Source organism: Gambusia affinis, linkage group LG14 (genome assembly GCF_019740435.1).
Source record: "Gambusia affinis linkage group LG14, SWU_Gaff_1.0, whole genome shotgun sequence".
NCBI classification, from domain to species: Eukaryota; Metazoa; Chordata; class Actinopteri; order Cyprinodontiformes; family Poeciliidae; genus Gambusia; species Gambusia affinis.
The window spans coordinates 18,541,125-18,559,442 of record NC_057881.1 but is presented as its reverse complement, the minus strand read 5'-3'; the positions used below and the strand labels follow the sequence as shown (position 1 = coordinate 18,559,442).

At 39.4% G+C, this 18,318-nt stretch overlaps 1 protein-coding gene across 5 annotated transcripts in view; it reads left to right on the top strand.

Annotated features, from left to right (window-relative positions):
• Positions 1–6,953: 6,953 nt before the first annotated feature.
• The window catches only part of casd1 (CAS1 domain containing 1), a 19,355-nt gene continuing 7,990 nt past the window's right edge, over positions 6,954–18,318 (top strand). For 2 of the 5 annotated variants that reach the window (XM_044137903.1, XM_044137902.1), the window contains exons 1-7: positions 13,578–14,096; positions 15,241–15,337; positions 15,488–15,608; positions 16,059–16,103; positions 16,199–16,261; positions 17,271–17,315; positions 17,432–17,555. In XM_044137903.1, the coding sequence (XP_043993838.1) occupies positions 13,859–14,096; positions 15,241–15,337; positions 15,488–15,608; positions 16,059–16,103; positions 16,199–16,261; positions 17,271–17,315; positions 17,432–17,555 (733 nt within the window). In that variant the 5' untranslated portion in view covers positions 13,578–13,858. Of the gene's footprint in view, positions 7,439–7,990; positions 8,165–9,220; positions 9,342–9,430; positions 9,567–13,577; positions 14,097–15,240; positions 15,338–15,487; positions 15,609–16,058; positions 16,104–16,198; positions 16,262–17,270; positions 17,316–17,431; positions 17,556–18,318 lie in introns of those variants that run through there. The other 3 variants (XM_044137905.1, XM_044137904.1, XM_044137906.1) reach the window with 3 other exon arrangements.

Below are 18,318 nucleotides of genomic sequence, written 5' to 3'. Positions count from 1 at the left end.
CATGTCATTGTGTGATTTCTAATGTGCATTTTTCTTGTAAATATGCATTTTCCAATGTAGCTTTTTTTCTTGCATAAAACAGCTTTTGCATCCAAATAAACCTCTGAGTTTGGATCAAGGCTTAAACTGTATTGATGCATGACTATAGATATTAGCTTCTTTATGTGACCCAGCATTGCAGATATTTTAGTTGTTTAATTGACTCAGAAGAACTGGGGACAGGTATTTAAAGACCCTTTGGAGACTTGTCAGTGGTGCTGATACTGCTGAGATAGGCCAAACAGTACAGGAAATAGGCAGGAAAATGCCTTGAAAGTAGGGCGCGGTGGACTTGTGAAAGCCGCGACTCACGTCACTGATAAATATAGTCAGCTGCAATACCAATTATAACCACAAGATGGCAGTGAGGTATAAATGTTTCTTACACTATAAGGTGCCAAAAAGAAACACGTTGAGCACTTAATTTGAATACAACTGGCATTAGATTTATGAGTGTCAATAACTCGGACTAAAAGCTGATTAATATTTAGAAATGTAAAAAAAAAATAGCAGTTGACGCAAAAAACACAGACAATTATTAATAATACAAATATTGAAGGGAACAAATGACAACAAATATCTGGGTACAATGGTACTGCAGAATCTGCTTGAAAATTCAAGGAAGACATGGAAAAATGAAAATAGCAAAACGTGCTACAGCTTTGGGGAAATTCAGATCATAAAGTAATGAATATTCTATATAATTCACTTGTAGTGTCATGTATTACTCAGTGTGTGGTGTTCTGGGGTAACAGCTATTCAAACATCTACGACCCTTACACATACCACAAAAATGAGAAATCACAAATTAACTGTATTTAATGTTACACATGTTAAAACTTGCCAGTTTGATCAAATCCAAAGTTACAATAATTATGTCCAATTTACTTAAAAGCAATATCCTAGAAATGTTTACAGAAAAGGCAGTTTATAATTTAAGGAGCAAAGACAATGCGTGGGTACAACAAAAACGAGTTTGTGTATTTCAATTTGAGCAATGGTTTAGAACAAAGTCAAAATATGAATGAATTTTAAAAAAATACAATAAAAAGACATTTAGGAGAGACATAAAGCTGAGGATGGATGAGTTTAAGTGAAAACCTCACTACTTCAATTGCTATACTTTGCTGTATGAAACCTTTTCATACAGAAATTAGATGTTTTAGATGTTATGTTTTGTTGGTATGCAAAATATTTAGGCAGTGTGCAAAACCAGTTTGTGCAATTTTATGCACAACTAAATTGACCCTTGTATCTTGATCAAAATGGATAGCACACTGCAAAGCATTTAGAACATATCACAGTTTCTATGGCTGTCTATATCCATAAAAAAATCCGCCACACCTGTACAGAGTAACCATTACACTGTAAAATGTAAAAGTAAAGTGTACTCAAAAAGAAAAGTGACCTGAACTCATTCCAGCTTAGTCTGATGACTATAGGCTACTAACTTAAACTTAGCAAAGACAACTTTCTACTGAGGCAAGTAATCAAACTCATCAGCAGCAAGTAACCCGAACTTGGAGTTATGAGTGAGCAAAACGCATCTACATAACCAGCAAAAAACTCGGCATCATTCGGCAGCTTTCGTTGAACGCACATGCGCATTGGACACTGACGAGTGACGACGTGTTTGAAAGAAGCGCCAAACTGTCAACAATACGGCGGTTGCTGCAGCTAAGTTTTGTCACGGTAAGTCCCACTGTTTTTTAGCAAACTTATATTCGTTATCTCGGCCGTATAATTCATCCGTAAGTCCAGGTTTTGAGGTTAACTTTATGTGTAATGATTTAGCGATGCCTGGGACTAACGTTAGTCGAAAATATCATGTTTATGTAGTGGCAACAAGATGGAGCGGCAGTGCAAAAAAGCTGTCCGGGGCGCAAAACAAAAAAAGGAAAAGGGATAAGGATAAAGATGTTGGCGGGTTAAAAAAGCCGCTGTACTGTTATAGAAGGCTTATGATGAGTAGACTGCCATAGGTAGGACAGCTGTAAACTGTAGGAGAAGCAGCCGTGATGAAGAAGTGTAGGGTCACCAGATTTGGGTTTCTGAAAAGGAGGACACTTCTTTTTTTGTTGGCGGGGGGGTAGAATCGGCGGACACACATGCGCCAACGGGGGGTGGTGATGGGGGAGAAGGGCTATGGGGGGGTAGAACCAGCAGTAGCACGCTAAATCAGCTGTGTGAAGCTGACACCCCACCCACGTCAAAAAATTCAGCAAATAGTCTGAATGGTTAGTGCTCCGTTTGTGCAGGTTTGTGCCGTTAAAATTTTCGTTTGTGCAGTTTTGGTTTCTGAGATATTAAAAATTATTTTTTAGGTCATCTAGAGTTCACCATCCCCCCATATCGCTCCAAAACAAACCAAAGTGGGCTAGCTCGTTTGTGCAGGTTTGTGCCGTTGAAATTTTCGTTTGTGCAGCTTTCGTCTTTGAGATATTAAAAGTTATAATTTTGGCCGATGACGTCACCGTCACCCCATCTTGCGCCAAAACAAACCAAAGTGGGCTACTTCTTTTAATTGTTCAGATTTTCAGCTATTGTACAATGTGTACCTTTTGTTTTGAACTTCAATAAAGACTTAGAACAAGAAAAAATGTGTCTCATTTCAAGTAATGTTTCAAGATAGCAATGTTTTCTCACGAACGTAGCGTTCTCTCCACAATAATTGAATCCTGCTAATAAAGGACATGCAGCCCTGACTCTAACGTAATGTGTATAACCTGTTCAACTGTGCTTTGATTTCGGAGGTGGTCTGAACAATTATATTCACATTGTTGACGTACTGTCTGCTGATTATGCAGCAAACGTGTAAAAAATATACATTAGCCTATAACGGTTAAAAAAATAGAGAAAAAAAGTATAATAATAATAATAATAATAATTATATAGCAATAATTATAATAATGTATAATTAAATTGCATTTTCAAAACAGTCACTTTCATGGTTCATTACTTCTCAATTAGGATAGAAACCCTTTGCCTCACACTACAGATATTTGGGTGTGTCAATAGCAAACCATGAGGCACATGCAACTTCATAAAAAAACAAAAAGACAATTACCGGATATTGTCTTACTCTAACTGTATACACGATTTATAATACCTTTTCTACCAAAACATAGCAACATCAATTGCATAAAAACGACACAAATTGTATTCTAGCAGTGTCTGCACACTTAAAATAGTCTTGAATTTAAAAATATCTAGTTGGTTTTCCCAGTTTAATTTCTAACATTTAAGCTAATTAAAAATATATATATAATATTTGTCAGCAGGAACCCTGGAGACCCACAGATTTTAGAGTAAATTAATAACCTGCATGCAAATCAGTTGGAGTTATGTAACCTCTAATCATGTCAGTGTTGCTCTTTTGTTTGCTGAGTGTCTGCATGACTGACAATGTTTCACTTCTGATTTCTACATTCTTTTGTAATGTTGTCTTTATAGGAAGAGTTGTAGCTGGTTTTTTTTCGGTCAAATTAAGAGTGTTAGTGTTTTGTCCTGAAATCACGATAGAATAGCTACAGTCATTATTGGCTTAAATTGACACAAGCATTTCTCAGCTGTCAAAGTCCCTCTTCTTGGTTGTTGTTAAAATTTCCTCTTTGATCTGGAGGTATTAAGTAGATTCCCCACATAAAATGACCTGCACATAAACAAAGGTTGCACTTTTTTTTTTTTTTGTCCGTAGCAGCAACACAGTACACAACCTGACAAAAAAAGAATTTTGGAAGACTTTGCAAATACGCATATTTACACTTTGAAACGCTGACTCCGACAGGTTTAAGATGCATGGCACTCCCAACGCTGCTCACCACAGCTGTCCTCCAGTGCTTAAGTTGTTGGGGCTGCGGAGTGATTCAGAAGGGCTACAATTTGTTCCATGTTGTCACATATAAGCCCAGGGAAGGAAATGGTTAGATGGCTCCGATCAGTCTGCTTGGCCAACACTGAACAACTCCAAATATTCCATGATATATGCTTTTAGTGCTAGGAAGACGTTTAATGCCAGGTGGGAGAAAAGTAGAAGGGAGGGAACATGCCTTAGAGCAGACAAGTGGGCAGTGGATTAAATTTATGCGCCGGAAAATCTGCTGAATAATCCACACATACAGTCGATTTTGATCTAATTTGGGTTCATAAAGGTTTCTTATAGTGTGCTTTTCACTCATTCTAAGCATTTTGAGGGTTTTTTTGCAATATGATAACATTGGCCAAAATATTACAGCTTCATCATATTTTCACAAAATGTCAAAGGAAAATATATGACATGATGGAATAGCTTTTATTAAAAATGGAATAGAAAAAGGTTGTTTTTGGGGCCTGCCATGCAAAGGGGTGCTATTATTTTTAATAATGACTCTGAGCAGTTACACTCTGAGAGTCATTATTAGACTGAGGGCAGCCAGACTAGTTTATTTTGCTAACTTATATTTAGCTAATTATTATTGCTGAGGGGCACAAACAGGCCTTCTGACATACAGATTAAAAATAAATAATTGGAAAAAAAAATTCAAAAAGGGCACTAGGGGCATCACGGATCAGGCGCTCTGCACGTGTCTGATTAAACTCTACAAGTGGAGAAGATTAACTGTTTAATAATCTGACTGAATCAAACACATTTTAACAATATTCCTTTCTTGATGAATAACAAATCCTGTAAGTTTGAAAATATTTGCTCATTATTTGTCAAATTTATTTGGGATGAATTATTTCAGCTTCGTGAATTAATCTGCTCCCCTTCATAACATGCGAACAGAGAACAGATATTATTAACTCTGTTTATTTGAATGATAATTATTTTTCCCTAAAATTGATCACTGAGAGAAGCAGGACTGGATCTTCACACATACACACAGATGTTACTCTGTTGAATGAACGAGTTAGCATTAGCTAGCATGTCGTCAATCAGTTTATCACAGAGTAATTTGATTGACGACATGTTAGCTAATGCTAACTCGTTTCATTAAAATGAAAAGCAGCGGGTTAGTACTGATGGCTCATTAAGACAGAACCAAGAGTTAGAATAGTTTATCACAGAGTAATTTATTCTAACTCTTGGTTCTGTCTTAATAAGCCATCAGTACTAAATGCAGGTGAGTCTATAAATGAGACAACATGCCCCAAACGTCGGATATTAGCTATAAACTAGCGATATTAAAGCCATTTTGTTCGTGGTAACATCAATGAGAGATATATTTACCGATAAACCGAGTTCCGTCTGCATAAAAAAAACCCCCCAAAAAAACCTAAATACCGCGCTATTCATATTTAGCGAGCAAAGGACAAATAAAATCATTTCTCCCTATTCTGGTCACAATCAGAGGAAAATTAAGCTGTAGCTTCCCCTATCACGGCATTTAACAAACAAAACCTTCAGAAATAATAAAAAATGTAACAAAATAAAAAGCAGCGGGTTGAGGCGCTAAAAATAGACCTGACGGCTGCGGATGCCGCAAGGCTGCGGGAGTTGCGCTGGGCGAAGAGAAGCGATCTGCGGTGGCTCCACTTGTAAATGATTTAATTATCCCATCTGTAAAAAGTTTAAATATAGTCTGACATGCGCAGTAAAGTGGCTCCTGACAGAACGTGACTTCATACTGAGGATATGACGCTGCTGTGTGGGCGGTTTGATGTCTATGACGTATGGACAGACGTCATAGGTCAAGGTCTTTATTTGCTTTCTTTCCCCCTAAAACTTCACTTTGCACTCATTCTTCGCAGAATCTGTTGTTTTTGCTAGAGTTGAAAATTATCTTCAACCTGACAAATAATGATTAAAAATAGTCAGAGTTCACCATCGGAGACCCACAACGTCACCGTTTTGGATAGATCGCCCTCATTCATGGAACCAGCCGACAGTGAGCCAAAGTCTAAGACTAAAGGTCTGACAGGAGAGATCAAGAGGTTTTTTAGGAATTTCTTTGCTAGACATTCAGCAAAGGTGGCTCCACTGATAATCCAAGTGGAAGATATAAAAATGTCAGAAGGAGAGGCTTCTCTTTCGGATATTAAAGGGTGCGTAGCTCAGCTTGCCAAAGACAACAAGGAAACGACGGCCATGGCAGCTGATATTCCTAAAGAAATCAAGACAACCGCAGAGCTACAGGAAGAGGAGAAAGACCAGTCCGTCTGCAAACCAGAGGAAGACAAGTCCCTCTGTGAACCTGAGGAAGACCAGTGCCTCAGCGAAGCAGAGAAAGACCAGTCCCTCTGCGAACCAGAGGAAGACAAGTCCCTCTGCGAACCTGAGGAAGACCAGTCCCTCAGCGAAGCAGAGAAAGACCAGTCCCTCAGCGAAGCAGAGAAAGACCAGTCCCTCAGCAAAGCAGAGGAAGACAAGTCCCTCTGCGAACCTGAGGAAGACAAGTCCCTCTGCGAACCTGAGGAAGACAAGTCCCTCTGCGAACCTGAGGAAGACAAGTCCCTCTGCGAACCTGAGGAAGACAAGTCCCTCTGCGAACCTGAGGAAGACAAGTCCCTCTGCGAACCTGAGGAAGACAAGTCCCTCTGCGAACCTGAGGAAGACAAGTCCCTCTGCGAACCTGAGGAAGACCAGTCCCTCTGCGAACCTGAGGAAGACCAGTCCCTCAGCGAAGCAGAGAAAGACCAGTCCCTCAGCGGAGCAGAGGAAGACAAGTCCCTCAGCGGAGCAGAGGAAGACAAGTCCCTCTGCGAAGCAGAGGAAGACCAGTCCCTCGGCGAAGCAGAGGAAGACAAGTCCCTCGGCGAAGCAGAGGAAGAACAGTCCCTCGGCGAAGCAGAGGAAGACCAGTCCCTCGGCGAAGCAGAGGAAGACCAGTCCCTCGGCGAAGCAGAGGAAGACCTGTCCCTCGGCGAAGCAGAGGAAGACCAGTCCCTCGGCGAAGCAGAGGAAGACCTGTCCCTCAGTGAATCAGAGGAAGACCAGTCCCTCAACGAAGCAGAGGAAGACCAGTCCGAGGAGATAATTATGAGAAGGACTGCTGTAAGAAATCTTGTCAGAGCAGTTATCCAACAGATTGTTGACAAGACAGGAAACAGCAATTACCCTTTAATTGAATATAATTATATCTGTGATCGACTCTTTAAGAAACTCTGGGTTGAAACAAAACCCAGAGTTCTGAAAATGAGCCCAGAAAAGATTGCACTCCAGGGGACCACCATCTTTAAAGACCTGATGAAGGAGTGCAAAAACGTAGAGTACATCCTCCTTGTCCTGGAGGCGGGGACCCCAATACTACAACGAAATGTCCTGGTAACGATGGCAAACAGACTACAGCCGCAGTGGAACCCCTTTAAGTCAGTGAGAAAGGCTTTCAGGGAAGTGGTACAAAACCTGCGAGAAAACCTACACAGGCTTATCATTTGTAAATGAGTTACAGCGAAATGTAAAGCCTGAAACTCAGGAAAAGTTAGTATAGTTATTGTTTGTAAATGAGTTTTAGTAGTTATTTAGTAGTTAGATCATTTTATACATGTTCATTTTTAGTAGTTAGGTCATTTTATACTTGTTCATTTTTAGTAGTTAGGTCATTTTATACTTGTTCATTTTCAGTAGTTAGGTCATTTTATACTTGTTCATTTTTAGTAGTTAGGTCATTTTATACATGTTCATTTTTAGTAGTTAGGTCATTTTATACTTGTTCATTTTCAGTAGTTAGGTCATTTTATACTTGTTCATTTTTAGTAGTTAGGTCATTTTATACATGTTCATTTTTAGTAGTTAGGTCATTTTATACTTGTTCATTTTTAGTAGTTAGGTCATTTTATGTTTAGCAGTTAGAAACCCAGAGTAAAGAGTTTGTCTCATTTTGCTAAAACATCTTCCTCAACATCTGTGCAGTGAATCCTGTAGGACTGGTTTTATTTCTGGTCCTCCAGAATCGCAATGTGGCAGCTTTCGTACAGCGTAGTTCAGTTTTTCAGTCCGTCTTCCTTTAACTTCAGATCGTCTTCTCTCCAGGGACTCATCCCAGATGTTTCTCCCAGATCTCCCAGTTCCCATCTCCTCTCCCTGCATGAACATCATGGCGTAAACGTTTCCACCTGAGACTCTTTCCAGGTTCCAAGGTGAAGCCAAGGTCAACTGATTTAGTTTTGCTCTGAATACCTGGACATCTGCTGGAGTCATTTCCAGGTTTTTCATGGACATCATTCTCTCTTCTTGATGTTTTGTCCTCCATTGTTGCAGGAACTGAAATGTTTTCCTTTTATTTTAGCATATAGCTAAAATGCTAAATTCAATTTAGCTAAATGCTAAAATTAGCATTTAAATTTTAGCTAAATGCTAAAATTAGCATTTAAATTTTAGCTAAATGCTAAAATTAGCATTTAGCTAAAATTAGCAAATGCTAAAATTAGCGTTAGCAATGCTAAATTTAGCTAATATTAGCATTAACAAAAATTAGCTAAATTAGCTAATTAGCACTAAGCTAAAATGCTAACTAGCTCAATTAGCATTTTGACTAATATTAGCCAAAATGCGAAACGTCTTGGCTAATGCTAACGTTTAGCAAAAACGTTAGCATTTTTGCTAATTTTAGCTCATACGCTCATTTTAAGACGCTGAATGGCGCAAGTCCATGTCAGTCGATGTTCTCGTGATTCTCCTCATGCCGTCGATCGTGCTGCAGCTTTCTATGGCGTCGATGTTAACTTTCAGCGTCGGAACGCCGGGTCCAGACTGACGGGCGCACTCTGGCAGGCCCCATTTAATTTTCTTCAGAAATTTTCTAGTTTTTTAATGCTGCTGAAATATGACATACTGATCATTACAGATACAATATTGCCAACTATAACCATTCAAGTGCATAATGTTTACATGTATAACAAGTTAATATTAATTGATCAGTTTGTCAGGTTATCTGCTGAGAAAACCATTCAGACAACAACGGCTTTAAAAACACGACAAGTATTTCCAATCAACTGTCTTAAAATATTATTGATCTGCTTCAGGCAGCCGTCAAGCAGCTAAAGGAATGTCTGGTCGCTCCACTTTCTTTATCATTGTATTAAAATGATTTGAACTAGAAATCTACAGATCTGGCTTTTCCTGGCTGATATGAGCATCTGCTTTTCCCATTTAGACTCCAATCTGCCAATTTCAATTCATGATCTTTACACCATTTAATGCTAAAAACTGAATAGTTCAGTATTGACAATCCTGCTCTGTTTCCTGTCCTTTTTCTGACAGGAGTGGCACATGCTGTGACTTTCTGCGGCTGCAGCTTATCCTCTTCACCGTTTTATTTGTTGGCCGTTCTGAGTTAGCACTTTACATGATCGCACCTGATTGCAACAAGTAGTTATTTGAGGTTTCTGGAACAATTTGCGCACTCTTGCCCAAGCATAGACATTAAGACAACTTATTTAGTTCCTTTTTTTCTGACTTTTCTATGTAAAGCCCAGAGATGGCTGTCCATGAGAACTCCTGCAGATCAGCAGTTTCTGAAGCACCCAGACCAGCATGACTGGCACCAACACAACAACGCATTTGACGTCACTTAAATTCCCATCTCTTCCCGATTCTGACGCTAGAGGTGAAATCACTGTCATCATCTTAATGCCTAAATGTACAAGGATGCTGCTATTTAATTACTGGATTTGCATATGTCATTGAACTGGTCTACCTAATAAAGTGGCCAGTTAATGTGTGCATCTATTTCATCTGCACAAACGGAGCACTAACGAACTAGCGCACTTTGGTTTGTTTTGGAGCGATATGGGGGGATGGTGACGTCATCGGCCAAAATTATAACTTTTAATATCTCAAAGACGAAAGCTGCACAAACGAAAATTTCAACTGCACAAACCTGCACAAACGGAGCACTAACGAACTAGCCCACTTTGGTTTGTTTTGGAGCGATATGGGGGGATGGTGAACTCTAGATGACCTAAAAAATAACTTTTAAAAAATAACTGAGTGGTCTAAACTATGTTTAGACCACTCAGATAAAGGCAGTAAACCTGAGTACCGTTAACTCAAAATCATTAATTGGGTTAACTGTAAAATATTCATCCAGACAACTCATGCAATGGCAGTAAACTTGAGTGCCGTTAACTCAAAATCATTAGTAAAATTGACTATAAAATGTCAATTATGACTACTTCAAATTGTGAGTTATGCCAATTAAGCAGTACTCATAAAAATAAGTTATACTTACACGTTTAAGAGTTCACATTACTTGCAAAATATCAGGAAACCAATTGCCTTGATATGTTCAAGTAAGATGAACCAAAAGTGTTAAGTTATTGGAACGAAGAGCCAACAGACAACAGTTTGAATGGAAAAAAATGTTTAATAATTAAACAAGTTTACCTTAAATACAAGGTTCTCAAGTGTGGTTACATACACACTAACCTGGAAACAAAGTTTTCCATAGACTTTTTTAGGGGGAAAAAAATGACATGACTTTTTTTCTAGGGTAGCCTTCAGTCTAATATTGAATCCTTCAAATGGCCCTCAGTCTTTAAAACTTTGAGAATCCCTGCTTAAATGTCTTTGTTGACTGGTGTGAAACAAAAACTCAATTCTCAATACTAGAGCCTAATATTTATCATAATATTGATAAAGTAAATAGTGAAGAAGTGAAGTGATGTTTCTCCTCATTAACATAAAACCATTTAGTAGTCTGCAAGTGCAATGATGCTCTCTCCAACAATAAAAGAATCAAACAAGAAATAAAAATCACTTTTCTAATAAGGGTAAAGGTATCAACATTGATCCATAATGTCACATCACATTCACTCATTGCATCAGAAGATTTTTGAGTGATTGTATTTTTGGTTTTAGGGATTTATGTCCAAGTGACAGAAGCACCCTTTGGATGAAGTCAAAGGTGTACTTCAGTTGTTGAGGGTACTCCAAATTCAGAGAATAAATAAGTCCAAAGAGCAAACACATGGCATGTGGAAGATTTCCAAGATCATTCATGACAAGACTTCCTTCCAAAATGATGGCAGTTCTTGAAGACTGGAGGTGCAGTGAGTCAGTGGAGGCCTGCCTGTCCTCAGGAATGATGGTCAGGATCCCAATGGGGGTGTGAGACACGTCTGGGTCTTCGCAGTCCTAACAACAATAAACACCACAATTACATATCAACGTAACACTTCTTTAGGGTGACCAGACGTCCTCTTTTTCCCGGACATGTCCTACTTTTCAGACCTAAAAAAATGTCCGGGGGGAATTTAAAAATCGTTAGGGATTTTGGTCAACTGCCTCAAAACACATTACATAGCAGTGCATTGTGATTACATTGCCACTCCGTTCCACTACTCCATTTCAGGTTTCTTTGTATGGCAAAGAAATCGGTAGCACATGTGTGTACATGTGCTACCGATTTCTTGTGCTACCGCTGGTTCTACGCCCCCAGCCGCCGTCTTCCCCATCTCCACCCCCCGTTGGCGCATGTGTGTCCGCCGATTCTACCCCCCCGCCAACAAAAAAAGAAGTGTCCTCCTTTTCAGAAACCCAAATCTGGTGACCCTACACTTCTTCATCACGGCTGCTTCTCCTACAGTTTACAGCTGTCCTACCTATGGCAGTCTACTCACCATAAGCCTTCTATAACAGTACAGCGGCTTTTTTAACCCGCCAACATCTTTATCCTTATCCCTTTTCCTTTTTTTCTTTTGCGCCCCGGACAGCTTTTTTGCACTGCCGCTCCATCTTGTTGCCACTAAATAAACATGATATTTTTGACTAACGTTGGTCCCAGGCATCGCTAAATCATTACACATAAAGTTAACCTCAAAACCTGGACTTACGGATGAATTATACGGCCGAGATAACGAATATAAGTTTGCTAAAAAAAAAACAGTGGGACTTACCGTGACAAAACTTAGCTGCAGCAACCGCCGTATTGTTGACAGTTTGGCGCTTCTTTCAAACACGTCGTCACTCGTCAGTGTCCAATGCGCATGTGCGTTCAACGAGAGCTGCCGAATGATGCCGAGTTTTCTGCTGGTTATGCAGATGCGTTTTGCTCACTCATAACTCCAAGTTCGGGTTACTTGCTGCTGATGAGTTTGATTACTTGCCTCAGTAGAAAGTTGTCTTTGCTAAGTTTAAGTTAGTACAGTATAGTCAACAGAGTAAGCTGGAATGAGTTCAGGTCACTTTTCTTTTTGAGTACACTTTACTTTTACATTTTACAGTGCACACTAATATGCTAAATAAAAAATATCTTTAAGACACTCTTTGTAAATTCTTATTTTAAAGACCCTGTCCTGTCTTGTTGACAGAAATTTAGGTCATCTAATCTGTTTGGTTTCACTGCTCTGGCTTGTAAGCACATGCGATGCATTGGTAACAGTGTGGAGGTTTGGATTTTGTGTAAAAAATGAATCAGTTAAAGCTTAGGACAATGTGTGGCAAACACTGCCTTGTTTGAGAACATCTGCCACAATGAGCTAAATCTATAAAGAGCCAATTAGACGTCTGTTTGGCCAAATGAGAAGCAAAATGGCCAAATGGCCCACACCCATCTTTTCACACTGGTTTTTAGCCCTTCTTCCAGGAGTGAAGGCGTGTGAGAGAACCAGCTGGAAAAGCAGAGCCAATGTTTGTTCTTCTATTAAAATGGCATGATTGTCGTCTGTTTGTTAAGGTAGTTACAGCGCATGGCACACAGAACTTGTAAAAATACTGAGGTTTGCTCTTCTTTTCTCATCCAACCGTAATGTTAATAGTGTTTCACTGGTAAAACCTCAGACTGTGTGCGCTATAATTTAACATGTGAGGAAAATAAGTAACTTATCAAAGAACTACAGACTGACAGAAAAGTCATACAGTCACCCACTTTAAAGTATAAAGCACTCAGAGGAAATATTCAAGTAGTGGAGTCCTAGCAGAGGAGCGGGAGCAGCCAAAAGTCCCATGGTAACTCTGGAGGAGACCCAGGTCACAGAATCTGTCAACGTGATTTTTGTGCTTTCCACTTATTTGCTGCCCATTGAACATTGGCATAAAGAAAAAATATCAGCCTCTAGACATAATCCAAAAGACTTGCAGCTGCAATTGCACTGAAAAATGGTTATTAACTTACTTGACATTACCTGAAAAATGTCAGTGACTCAAATTATTAAGTGTAAAAATATTATTTTAGCACTTTATATAATTTTTCTTCTGTTTCAGAATTGTCCACTACTTTGAATTGGACTATTGTATGAAACTTATATAAAACACAGTAAAGTTTGTGATTCAGAATAATCAAAATGTAAGGCTCAACGGGTACAGAAATCTTTGCGAGGCAAGTATTACGTGACATTCATCTGGAAAACTGAACTGAAACCAATTTATATAATGGAAAACTATCTCAAAACCCTAACATTCATTAAGCAAATTTACCCAGACTTCATCTCTCAACGTTTTAGTATTGAAACATTGAGGTTATAAACGTGGTTTATAACAGACAAACAGGTATGCTCCGCCCAACATATCATTTTCAAAAACTCGAACAACCCTTTCTAGTACTATTAAGAACAATAAGTAACCTAGAGGTTACTAGCTCCAATCCCTATATTTTTGAAACCTTAAGATAGAAGGTATGCAAGGCTCTGCACATTGTTCAGGACAATCCGGTTTAACCCGCTCGAACTCTAAAAAAGATTCATAGTATTTTCAAATGCCACTGATCCCAAAAGGAGAAGGCGCGCAATAGGATTTACTATTTACCGGAGACACGGGAGTTTTAAAAACTGCACTCGAGGTACTTTAAAACTTTTCTTGCTTTAAAGTCTGAAAGGGCGCACGGTTTTACGTAAGCTTGAAAAAGTTAATCATTAGGAAACAGCCATCCTGAACACTCGCAGCGACTCTGCTGAGGCGCTGATGGAGACCGAAGGGGACGCAGTGCTGCATGAGGCGAAGCGGACAGGTGGTGTTGCGCTGCCGCTGCTGGACTACACAGCTGCCTGTTGTCATGGAGGAGCAAAGATGGCGGTCCTGGCCTATAGCCGGGGCAAACGCGAAATAAATCAACATTTTACAATCAAGAATGCTAAATTGATATCACTGGCTGCGGTTCTTTTGCTGCTCTTGTTCCACACGGCTTTGCGGCATTACGGAGGTAAGTGGAGCGCCGCTATTTGAACTGACTGTTGATGCTGCCCACACTTGACACATGCTAACAGCAGCTAGCTCACTGTTTGGCTCTGGGAGCGCTTCGGCTCGCTGGTACAGTGCAGTGTTTGTTTCATGGGGGTGGATAAAAAGATTGAAAATGGCATAAAATGTATGTAATGTTGTTTAAACTAAACCAGGCAAGGCTCGCAACGGAAGCGTGGATGTTTGTTAAACGTGCTAGCTAAATATGAAGCTAGCGTACTGTAACTGTACTGACTTATGTCAAAACCTGCTTTAACATTCGTAAGAGTGAAATATTCATGAAGCATACGCCGGATAAATAGAACCAGTAAACTAGTTACTCGTAGCTTTCGTATATTTCTTGTTAGCTTAGTGTTGGGCAGAGTCTTGTAAAACGCATAGAAAACTTGAGAAATAACCCTTAAATATTGTCATTACAAATGTATAATTCTAAAGGCGCATTTCTTTTGCTGAATAATAATAAGAGGAATAAAAATAGTAAACAATTATTATTTAATTTTGTTAGTAACGTGACTATTTAAAAAAATCTGAAACGGCAAAGTGAAGTGTTTTTTTTTAATCATTGTCTTCAGTTAAGCTTTTTTTTTTTTAAATAGATTTTTGAACAGGAACGCAGCCTCTAAACTGCAGAGTCTAAAGTTTATTTGAATTACGTAATAGGTCGTGGGTTAATATAAAACTCTAAAGTGTAGTAATAGTGTAAAAGAAAAAAAAGTTTAACAAAATATTAAATTTTTTAATATTTGTGTAGCAGGACCAGTGTCTTGCTACCAGTCTAAAGAGACTTGTACGCTGAGCAGCTGCTTTTACTGGGTGGTGACGGTAAAGCCTGTGTCCGTCACCAGCTTCCATCTGTCGTTCATGTTTTGTCAGTTTCAGCAGACGGGTTCAGCTGCATTCATTTTGCACATAAATGAATAGCCAGAGTTCATAACACTCAAGCCAAATTGCTCACTGCTTTATTTTGTACAAAGCCACCCAACCTGAGCTGCGTGGATTGTCCTGTGGTGGCACTGTGCTGAATGAAATGACACAGTACTGTTTGCACATCAGTGAAAAGTGGGTTATTTGTTGTTCACACTTTGATTCTGTCTGTGTGTCTCTAGGAGGAGACTCATGTGAATGGCTGCTGTCCAAAGGACGCTACTTGGGGGAGAATGTATGGCAGCCTTATGGCTGTATGATGCACAAATACAAAAGCATGTGAGTCATACGAATAGCTGTTCCTCTCTGTGTTTGAAAGCAAACTGTATGTGTGTTTGTTTGTCTGCAAGGGTTGATGGGCAGTAGTTACATTTAGTGAATTAAATGGAAATGTTTGCATCATTCCTCACCAATGTTTTTGTCTTGCAGTGAAGCCAAAACATGCCTTTCCAAGAAACGGGTGGTCTTTGCCGGTGACTCACGAATCAGGCAGCTGTTTTACTCCTTTGTCAAAATTATTGAACCTGAGAGGACAGAAGATGGAAACAAGGTATAATCGCTAGACATGACATGTTTCACGCTCAGGGGCTGTTAGAAATCTTTCTATTCCGGTTTAACAGGAAACGTTCTACCTGAATCCCCCTCGGCAAATATATGTTGGTTGTTTAGCACTAAATCCCCATAATTAGATCTCATACTCTTCCTGAAAGATAAAAGGATTGTTTTCCCATACCCTACCAAGTGGAGCCGTTACTGCTAGAAACCTAAAGCCTTCCTGCTTGCTTAAAAATGAGATTTCTATGATCTGTTTTAGCCTAAATGTTGATAAATTACTGTGCTTGTTCTATTTTCGGCAAATGACTCAAAATCTAGATATGTGCAGCAGAGTGACAGACTAGTTTTATTCTGAGCTGAAGCAAGCTGGTGAGAGGAGAGCGAGAAAGGAGAGGTCATTTTCCAACAGACCCTCTCTTTGTCTGCTTGCATGTAACGCCTGCAGCATGAGGACATCTTCTTTCAAGACGAGAAGTCCTCTCTTAATGTGGTGAGCTTTCTATAGAGTCACTGTTATGTTTCCTGTTAAGAAGAACCTTTGATTAAAATAAAGATAACATCGTCTTTTCTTGTTTTTATTTCTAGGACTTTCTTTGGTATCCAGAGGCAAATAACTCGATGAAGGACCGCGTGGTGTCATGGACGCATGTGAGCTTTCACACAGCATCAAGTTCTATTTTTAAGCACCAATTGAACGATTCTATGATGGATCCATTTTCTATCCTCAAAGCAGATCATTTTGTCTCTGTCTTGATTGCTTGGGGCAGATTTTCCTCGATCCTCCTCATATGTCACGCAGCACCATGCTGTGTCATATCTGACTGTAGATATTGCTCTATCTTTCCGCCTGTATTTTCGTGTCATGAGCACAGCAGGCAGGTCAGGAGGAAGTTGTTGAAATGTTTAAAATGGTGTTAAGTCATGAAGCATTATTGGAAGTTTTAGATGTCTCATGGACGAGTTTTTCTTTTTGTATGTTTTCTATATACTACCAAGACATGGCAGTTCTCCTGATGACAAGTCAGAAAACAAGAAAAAGTCACTAAGATGAGAGCACAATGAAACCTTTTGGCCGATGTCTAAAATCCCGTCTAACAGTAAAGTAATACCGCATATTATCCTGGAAAGCCACTTCACACGGTGAAACAAGGTAGAGACGGGGTTAACAGTGGAAAATTTTTATTTTTTTATTGGGGGCCAGGAAGCTGATTAGAATTGATACGAAGATGGGTGGAGCTAAATATATGGCGAAGGAAAATATATTACAGGAACAAACACGTGGCGCTGTAAATTCAGTCACAGCTCAGGTCTAAAACAAACATCTTTGGCAAGACTTGATAACTGTTTCTTGCAGTCTTGCATCATTGTGTCTGAAATTGAGCCATTTTGCAACAAACACTTGGCAAAAGTCTCTCTGCGGAGTTGGTAAATTTTTGCAGGATATGATTGTAGCAACTGGTGGTTCTCCGCTTTGCTTCAGTGGAGCTAAACGCAAATGCCTGAATCAATTTCTGGCTTTTTGTCAAGAAAAAACTCCCAATAAGAACAATGTATAAAACCTTCATATTTCCTTTCTATTGTTGACTTAAAATGAAAACAATTGAGGTCGTCTTCCTCTCATGGAAATCTGTCAATACTCTTAACCTTTGTGTTGCAGGAGACCGCTGCCAAACCGGATGTTGTTATCCTCGGAGCTGCAACAGTAAGCTGTCTAAAAGAATGCCTGTCAATGTTTGCAGATCAACTAGAGCACAGAGCAGCAAGTTGTTGGCCAAATACCATCTGTCTTAACCTCACTTGTTTCGTCACTTATCACAGTGGTCCATCAAGTTGCACAGTGGCAGCAGCGAAACCCTGCAGCAGTACAAAGCAAATCTGACAGCAATTGCTGTGCATCTGGATAAACTGTCTGAGCATACGGAGATATACTGGGTCCTGCAAGGTGAGCAGCTTGGAAACATGATGATGATTAACTTTTACATCAGTCAGCCAGGTCACTATAACTGCCTGATGGCTTCATTGCAGCAATAAATCTCATGTGTATCCTTGTAAAATGAGATTACCGTAGTATAAAGTGGTGTAAACATCTGAAGACTATTAGTGTTTCTGTTTTGTCCTTCACTTTCTACATTGACTAACACTATCATTTGAAACCACATAGATAGGAAAACTAGGAATTAGACTATCAGTATTGTTCCTGGAAATTGCTGTTGAATTTTTTTTTTTGACAAACCAACAAACAATATGCACTATATCAGTTGTGATTATAGGAGATTTTCCTCAATGCCTCATTTCTCTTCCAAATTTGAGTATTCCTGTAGCTATTCAAAAAGAGGAAGAAAGTAGTACGCACAACACTAATGTAAAAGCACGGTTTTTACTTTAGAGTGACAACTTAAAAACAGAGAGCTGGTTATTCCTCTTTGAATTAATGTAACTCTCCCTAACTTTTATGTTCTTGGTCATAAAGTCCTATATCAGCTGAGAGCTCAACAGTAAAAGTGTTTCCAAGTCCCTGAATTGGCCAGCAGAGTTTTGACGTGTTGCCAAGGGTGTAACTTTGTGTTGCAAGCTGGTGGGGATGCATTGTGGGAAAGAGGAGGGGGTTGTTGTGCCCACAGTTAGGCGATTGGAAGGCCTTCTTTAAATGTGAATGCCATACATTCTTATTCAATTAGTTAGGATGCATGTCCTGATGAGACTCG